Source organism: Micromys minutus, assembly GCF_963924665.1.
Source record: "Micromys minutus genome assembly, chromosome: 1".
In the NCBI taxonomy this organism is placed as follows: domain Eukaryota; kingdom Metazoa; phylum Chordata; class Mammalia; order Rodentia; family Muridae; genus Micromys; species Micromys minutus.
In genome coordinates, this window is record NC_137969.1 from 247476414 (window position 1) to 247485494 (window position 9081).

Sequence of the window (9081 nt, forward strand, 5' to 3'; positions counted from 1 at the left end):
ATCTGTGTGTGTGTGTGTGTGTGTGTGTGTGGCGTTTGTGTGTATGCATGTGTGCACATGCATATGTATGCACATATGGTGAGGCCAAAGGTTAACCAACCTCAGGCTGTCATCCTTAGGAAACTTTTCCACCTCATTTGAGACTGTAATTCTTATTTTTATGAAGTCAACAAACTAGACCAGACTAAACTGGCCAGTGATCCCAGGGATTCTTCTGAGTCTTAGTCGGGGTTTGTATTTCTGCAACAACAACAACAAAAATTATGATCAAAAAGCAAGTTGGAAAGGAAAGCGTTTATTCTGCCCACACTTCCACATTGCTGTTCATCACCAAAGGAAATCAGAACAGGAACTCACACAGGACAGGAACCTAGAGGCAGGAGCTGTTGCGGAGGCCATGGAGGGATGTTACTTACTGGATTGCTCCCCCTGCCTTGCTCAGCCTGCTTCCTTATAGAGCCCAGGACTGGGATTCCACATGTGTGTGCTTTGTGGTGTTGGGGATCTACCTCAGGGGATCTACCTCAGGTCCCCGAGCTTGCAAGCCAAACACTTCACTGGCTGAGCGATCTCCCCAGTCCCCCCTCCTCCACCCCCATGTTCTGCCATCTCTCAGTGACCAAGAGGGATGTCATTCCCAGCCATGAGCTAGCCGTAGTCACCCACCCTCTCACCTGGCCTCAGCGAGGATGCTGGGAAATGATCCTCTTCTGCTCTGTCTCTCCTCACTGCAGGTTAGCCTGACGAGGAAGATAAAGACATTTGCAACCAAGATGGTAATCACGAGCGGCAATGATGAAGACCGGGGAGGCCAAGAGAAAGAGAGCAAAGAGGAGAGCGTGCTGGCCATGCTGGGCATCATTGGGACCATCCTGAACCTGATCGTCATCATCTTTGTATACATATACACCACTCTATGAAACGCCCCATGCAGCCTCGGTGGCCTCAGGATGGCCTAGAGACAAGGGTCCTGTGCGTCCGTGTATCGGCGACCGCACACTGCCGAGGACCAGCAGGTTTGAAGACCACACACTGCTCCATCAACGCACCTTCGAACTTTCTAACGGGTCACTAGATGAGCCCGTCCTGCCGTGAGGAGCAGACATTCTGAAGCACAATGAATCCAGCGGAACTCATTCAGGACACAAGGAACTCAGCATCTCCAGCAGGGGACCAGGCAGGATGCCAGGAAGGCCAGGCTTCTGCATCAGCGGTGAACAAATGGTCAAGAAAACGCTTCACCTTAGAGTGCTGACCACATCCCACACCGGAACGAGGATGGATGCCTGGGGCCGACCCAGCTCTGCTGTCTCTCTTCCAGGACCAGCAGGATAAGTGCTGGGTGCAGTTCGCTGACAGGCATTCCATTGGTCAGATGTTTCCAGATGTTTGATATGGGAGATAACTTTTTTTTTTCCTTTTCCATTGGCTTGATGTGTGTATCTGTTCATATCGAGGTTTATAAATCTATATTTTTTAATAAATGTGCTCTATTTTTTAGCATGAACCAAATATTTGGAGAAGTGCTTCTGGATCCATAGCGCTTCTTGGTTTTAATCGCTTCCGCTCCTCCATCAGCTGCAGGACATCTTTGTCCGTGTATATAGGTTGTCTCAGCTCATCTCAAGCCTTGCCCTTGGGCTCTTCTTCCCCTCCCCCTTTGTTCCCCCTCCCCGTTCTCTCTTCTCTCCTTCCCCTGCCTCTCCCTTCCATCCCTGATACTCCCACTCTTTCCTCCCACCCACCCCCATCTACTCGTTGCTCTCATCTCTCGTCTAGAGGACATTTTCCCATAATACCAGCCGAGGTCTTGGCTGGTGTGTGCTACAAGATTGTTGAGCGGTTTTCCCTCGTGCTGTCAGAGACGTGAAACGGTTGCGGGCATGCAGACCTTAGATGCACCCCGTCTTTCCTGAGAATTATGCATGAACAAGGGCTGAGTGGCAGATCATCTCTCCACGTTTTAAAAGGACTACCATGGAGGAAGATGGCCGGCCCTGCCTGCAGGTCACCCTGGGGATGGAGCAGTCACCAGCTCAAGTGTAGTATTGCTCATTTGCCCCTGGAACCATGCTAATATAAGTTTGTTTTTGTTTTTGTTTTTGTTTTTTTGTTTTTTGGCGTGTGAGTGTGTGACCATGAGAGACGGGAATGGGGCGAGCTCCATCTTCAATGAGCCATTCTTTCCTTGGTGAGATGCCTGGGGGTGGGGGGGTCTCTTCCGAAGTCAGTGGGATGTGAGGAAGTTCACCCTACCCACTGTAAGAGTGCACACACAGTTCCTGTTGTAAAGACACCGCTGTGACAAGTGACCCATCAAGGGCATTGGGAGGGAACTTAATGATCTCTGTTAAGAAATCCTGCACATTTCAAAGCTGTTTGCCACCCACACAGGGCTCACTCTTCTCTGAGGGGATGGTTGAATAAATACAAATTTGCTCCCTGGCTCCCTAACATAGCCCCAGCCCGGCTGCAGTGTACAGCCTTAGGCAGAGGGTCCGTGTTCATCCCGCCAAGGGCAGAAATGGCAGCAGCCTGCTCCTTTGGGTTCAGATGACACTAAGGGGAGGTGTCTCTGCTTACCCTCTTCCTTAAATGACACCGTGATGGAGTCACTTCTTGGGCTCCACTAAGGGACCAGTCTCTTTTATAAATTAAATGCCCATGAGCACCTGACTCTGCCCAGAGATGTCTCCTGTTCCCCACCAGAAGGACATATACTTTGTACACAAGTCACCAGGCCCTCTTAGTGGCCCATGAGAGGGGGAAGCTCTCACCTGTGTCCTAGAAGAAGGAAAGACAGCTCAGACCAGGAATTTTTCCTGAGATTACCTGGCACCCAGTAGACTCAGACTCAGGCCTCGGTCTGTCCAGTTCCTTGTGACAACGGGGACCTGGACGCTCCTGTGGGAGAAAGAAGGTGACGAACTAGAAAGCCTGTCACCTTGCTGAGAGTCAACCCTGCACACACACACACACACACACACACACCCCTCATGACAGGAAACAACCCGAAAACTTTCTGGACACTGGCAGAATATGTCACAAATAGACCAGAGGAGGCTGGTTAGGAATGAGGGAGACATCCAGGGGTGAGTGCTTCCCATCAGGTGATGATTCTGGAAAACCTGTAATTCTGGACAGTGGACTAACCCAACAATAAAGGTGCATTGGGGGAAAACCTATTGGTGTCATCGACTTCCTTGTGAGCCTGTGTGTAATCGTTTGATTTAATAAAAACTGGACTGTGACTGTATGCGTCTTACCTAATTTATTCACTCTGAGGCAGAGTCTCACGTGGCACAGGCTGGTCATGAACTTGTTGTATAGCCAGGAATGACCTTAAATGTGTGATCTTGGGGCTTCCACCTCTCAAGCCCTAGGACCACAGGTATGGGCCACCACAGCCTGGCTGAATATCACTCTGTTAAACAGAATTCTGTCTGGTTTGGATTGGACAAGCCCAGTGACTTTTGAGGATATTAAATAGAAATTTAGGGAGGAGGAGGGAAAATCACCTTTTGTATCCTCTGCATAGTTTCTTGGTCATTCTTCTACCTGACCTTAATCTCTTGGCTGGAAGTAAAACCGGTGTGGGCAACACATAGTAGGGACCTTTCTTTTTATAGCTCCAGTCCCTGTGTCCACTCTGGCTGCTTAGTAGAAATTAAAAACACACAGGGTAGGATCATAGCCATCACCTGACTTGCAGGGTGTGTTTGGGGACTTGGGAGGTGATACTGAACCCAGAGGAGTTGCACAACCTTCTCTCCTATTGGTTAAATGAGCCTAGTTCAGCCTCAGCCAACACCCATCCTCTGACTCCAGCACCTTCTGCCTGCTGTGGACATAGTCTCAAAAGTAGTACGTGTACGTATGAGTGCAAGTGTGTGAGTGTATGTGTGTGAGTACATATGTGTGAGTGTATGTGTATGAGTACATGTGTGTGGCTTTCACACTCGCCTTGCTCTCTCCAACACATCTAACATACTCCTTCCCTCTGCCTTACTGCTAAAACCCAGGATACAGGTTAGATATAACCAACATATAGGCTTAGCTTAGGGCTCCTTTTATCTTCAGCCTTCCAGCAGGAGAAAGCCCACCCACTTCCCTCTTTGATTGTTTTTCATGGAAACAGTCCATCCTGAGTGCTTCCCTAAAAGCCACATCAGAAGCACAAACTGGTGATGATACTGCCACATCCTAAGACAAAAACCAAGGGAACAAGTTCCCAACTCCTGTCTAAAACATCCTCTTCCCATACCCAGTGCCCCTGCCTCAATACACATGGGGCGTCTGCCATGGCATTCCTTTGGGAAGAGCACCATGTGGTTGGGAAGATGCTCCCACCAGTATATAAGGAACCTTGGCTCTTGTGGAAAGCAGACAGAAGGCACAGATTGCTCATACTTCATGTTCATAAACATTTGACACAAACCTACACATGCTTTCCCAGAAGGTGGCTGTTTTTCTCTAAAAAACAGAATCATGCAGCCTCTGTAGATTCTCTTAAGACTGTTGAAAGACACACTTCTTTTCCCTACATCCCTTAGAGAGAAGCGTGGAAGAGTCAGCGAGGGGCCTCTCCATGAGCAGGCCTTTATAAAGGCAAGCAGGCCTCCCTGCCAGGCATGCTGAGGGTTGACCTCAATCCTGAACGGTCAGCTTGTCATTGGCCCTGCCACCCTGGTGGCTACCACTACTCTAAGTCCTGTCTAGCCAAGTTCAGGAAACAGAGGGCCAATGACAGAATAGCCTTAAACATTCTAGATCAGTAATAGCAACAGTAATGACTGTCAGTGGGGCTGGGTAGCATCCATCTGCTTAGGAATGAAGAAATCAAAGCTGGCAGGGCACAAAGCCGAATCTGCCCTAATTCTGAGACGATCTAAAAGCTCTTCCTCTCCCTCATTGAAAATGGTGGATTGCTACCTCACAAAACGCCAGGATGGTCTTGAGGACTAGTCACGAATGACATCTATCGAACTATCTATGTTCTCTTCTTCCAATCACGAGGTGACAGCAGGTACCACCCACAGCCGTAGATTTGGGAGTGGGCTATCAAGGGTGTGCTGACTTCTGGAGTCCACAGATGGTCAACCTGCCTAACTCTGCAGCTGGTCCCCTAAGAGATGCGTACTCTCATCCTTGGCTGCCCATCACCCCACCGCCATGCTTCTCCACTCCCGTTTGCCAGCATCCGAGACTCATTATCCTAGTCGCTGAGGTCGTCCCATGACCATGCTGGGCTCGTTCCCTCTTTGAGTCTTGTTTCTGGTTCTGAAGAGCTCGCTTCAGTGTTTCTGGTTCCAAAGGCTTCACTGTAGGACTCTGAGCTCTGAGGTTCTGAGATTGTGTCAGTATCGGAGAGTCCTGTGAATGAAGCCTCGAGGCCAGTTGTCATGTGATGGTGGCTCGGGTACCCATGCTTCTCACCTTCACCTGTCACCTTCACCTGTCACCTTCACCTGTCACCTTCGTCTACAGAAAAGTTGGAGGATAAAAATGACCTGTGAGTGTCTGAGCAGTAAATTAGTAGTAGTGTCTAGCCCTTCCTTACCCAGGACACATACTTTTTCCTGAATATATGTGTGTGTGTGTGTGTGTGTGTGTGTGTGTGTGTGTGTGTGTGTAATATATATAGCGAGAGATAGATATAGATAAGATAAAATATGGAGAGAAAAATCCAAATTCAAGTCCTGACTCTTTAATTGCCTACTGACCTTTGACTAAATCTTCAATGAATCTAAACATTCCTTTCTTCCGCGTCTGGTGAATCACATCTCAGTATAAAATTACCTGGAGTATATGCTTTAACTAGCCTAACTAATTAAGTAAAGGTTGAAGATGAAAGATGAACAGGCTTCCCACGGGGAGGGATGAAACAAAACTCAGAGTCAGTAATGGTAAAAATCTTTCTCCCTGGGAAAGCCGAGCGGAACTGTACCTGGGATGGTGCCCAGGTCAGCCTTACAATCACCAAGTCTGAAGACAGTGGAGGTAACTTCATGCTGGAGCCCGAGCCAGGTGAGTTCTCCACCAAAGGCTTGTGTTTATCTTCTACTCACTCACAAAGGAAAAAATAAAGAGACAGTTGTGGGGATGGCAGAGGTGCGGGTGTTCTGAATCACAGCGCAAGCTGTAGGTGTGGGAATCCTCTGTAGCAATGGGCACCGCAGTGAGGCTCGCCCTCCCGTTCCTTAGTAAGGTGGACTGAGAAAATGGAGACATACTTCTGTGTCTCTGTGGCAGGGTTCCGGTACCCCACTGCCTGGCACCTTTAAAAATTATAACATTTATCTGTTTATTTATCTATGTATATTCACACACACACACACACACACTCACACACTTGCATGTGCACATGTGCTGTGGCCCCCATGAGGAGCTCACTTGTGGGTGTCTGTTGTCTCTTTCCACCTCGTGGTTTCTGGGGTCCACCTCTGGTCACCAGGCATGAGGGGCACTGCCACCAGCTGAGATATCTTCATGTCTTACCTAGTCACTTTTGTAAGAAGAGACAGAAGTGGGGTGACAGCCACCAGAAGAACTCAGAGCACACACGGGGTCTCTGCTGCTGCAGAAATAACTCCAACTGGGCATCCGGGCTCCCAGATAGCAAAGGAATTGAGAACAATTATCAACTCATTACCCAAGGACAATATTACCCTGATACAAAAAGGAAATAATGATTTTTTTCCCCAACAGCCCAATGCTATTATGAAACAAAAGTCACTTTAAAATTAGCAAATCATGATTTACAATGTAATGATATATTTTGACAAAATGAAATCCCTCTCGGAAATGCAAAGTTGGTTTGACACGTGAGGAAAAGTCGCTGTTTCTTGCCATGTTCACAGACTGAAAGTGAGAAAATGGAGACCACACAAGAAGCACAGAGAACCGGTTGGCAGCATCTGGCAGTTTCTCTCGGTTTCTAAGAAATCATATCAAACCTCCTCATAATAGGACAATTTAGATACCCCAAGGCATATCTACAGGTGAAAAGTATATTTAACCATTTTCTTAATTATAAAAATTTAAATCTTTTCCCTCCTAAAGCTGGAGACAGAATGCCAATATGAAATTATGAGTTGACTAAGAATAAATTTTTAAAATATAGAAAAGTCCTGTGCATGAAAATGAGGGGCCTCTGCTAAAACTCTGAAAGATCCAGGCGAGGAACAGCTCTCTGGATCTACAGGGGAAATGACTTGCTACCATTAGCATCCATTTTTCCTACACTTGAACCATGTCCAGCAAAATCCCTTCCAAGCCTCAGCTGCCTTTCTGGGTTAAAATTGACAAGACCATTCTGAAACGTATGTGGGGAATTCCAACCCTGCCGTGGGGTGTTTAGAAAAATCAAGCTTCTTGATTTTGAGACTTCTGCCATTTAATTTTACTCGATTTAAAGCTACAACAAGCAAGATGTTGGGGGATTAGTAAAGAGAGAGAGGGAGGGGGGGGTGGGAGGGGAGGAGAGAGGGAGGGAGAGATCAATGAAATAGAATAAGAACATCTAAAAATAGACTCATATCTAATAGAACAATTGATCATCACGAAGGTACCTGTGCAATAGGACTGAGAAACGAGAATCTTTTCAACAACATGGAAGCAATTGAAGGTGATGAGGGTGTATAAATGGCCCCCTTCCTTGTGCCAGCATCACTACAGGTCATAGGTGCATCTATAAGAAAACACAGGAAGCATCCACCCAACCTGGGGTAGGAAAATAATTCCCAAGTAAGACACAGAAATGCTCACTGTAAACTATCAGTTGATGGTCCAGACGCCATTAAACTCAGGAGCTTTGTTCACTAAGTCTGGAGACAAAGCTTAGAGGTAGTTCGGTTGCCTGGCATACTGGAGACTCTGAATTTGACTCTTGGAACTAAAATGGAGGAAGAAAAGAGAGAGGGGAGGAGGAAGAGAATGAGAAGAAGAAAGGAGGAGCAAGGGAAGAGCAGAAAAGAAGGGGAGAGCAGAAATAATTCTTGTACCACCATTAGAAAACTGCAAAATCAAGTCATGAACTGAAAAAAAAAGTGCAACACATAAATCTAACAAAGGACCTATAAACAGAATATATAAGGATCATTACAATTCAGTAATAATAAAATACTGGCCCTTTATTTTTCATAAGCAAAAGACATGAGCAAATATCCAGCTAAGGGGGGGGGGCACACAAATGACAAATGATCGATGTAGGCAACTCTGTGGTCAGGGAAATGCCAACTGCACACCCATGTCCTGAATAAAGATGCGACTTGCTGTGACTTCCAAAGCCGTTCGGAATCTTACCTATGTCACCGGGAGATGGAGGCCTCTCATAACACATCCTGCATATATTCTCTGCGCACCCTGTAACCACAAGGAAAACCCAGTCTCATGTGTGTTTAAAACCGTCCAACAGTGAAACTCTGGATACCTGACAAAATAGAGCTTTCCAGACCAAGTTCATTCCCCCACATCTCAAACGTTTCCCCGCCATGTTCTGTGGTGTCCGGGTGTCAACTGTCAAAGCTCCTACTAAGAACGTATCTGCAGTGGTTGAGAAAATGGCTCAGTGGGGAAAGACGCTTGCTATGCAACCATGCAGGCCTGAATCCAGCACCCACAAAAAGCCATACATGGTAACACATGTGTAACCCCATCACCAATAGAGACAGAGACGGGAAGGTCCCTGGGGCTCCCTGGCCAGCTGATCCAGATGAATTGGTGAGTTCCAAGTTCAATGGGAGACCCTGTCTCAAAAAAAGAAAGAAGAAGAAGAAGAAAAGGAAGAAGAAGAAGAAGAGGAGGAGGAGGAGGAGGAGGAGGAGGAGGAGAAGAAGAAGAAGAAGAAGAAGAAAAAGAAGAAGAAGAAGAAGAAGAAGAAGAAGAAGAAGAAGAAGAAGAAGAAGAAGAAGAAGAAGAAGAAGAAGAAGAAGAAGAAGAAGAAGAAGAAGAAGAAGAAGAAGAAGAAGAAGAAGTTGGAGAGTCATTGAGAAATAAAATAGATTGTCAGTGGAGCCAGTGATCTCCACAGACGCATGTACACATATCACACAGTCATGTACATAACACAGAGAGAGAGGA

At 46.8% G+C, this 9081-nt stretch overlaps 1 protein-coding gene across 1 annotated transcript; it reads left to right on the top strand.

Annotated features, from left to right (window-relative positions):
* Window positions 1–773: 773 nt before the first annotated feature.
* On the top strand, window positions 774–920 carry TUNAR (transmembrane neural differentiation associated intracellular calcium regulator; the record flags this gene model as incomplete). Its single annotated transcript, XM_080916347.1, has 1 exon — window positions 774–920. The coding sequence occupies one exon, from the start codon at window positions 774–776 to the stop codon at window positions 918–920; it is 147 nt and encodes a 48-aa protein (XP_080772473.1).
* Window positions 921–9081: the final 8161 nt, after the last annotated feature.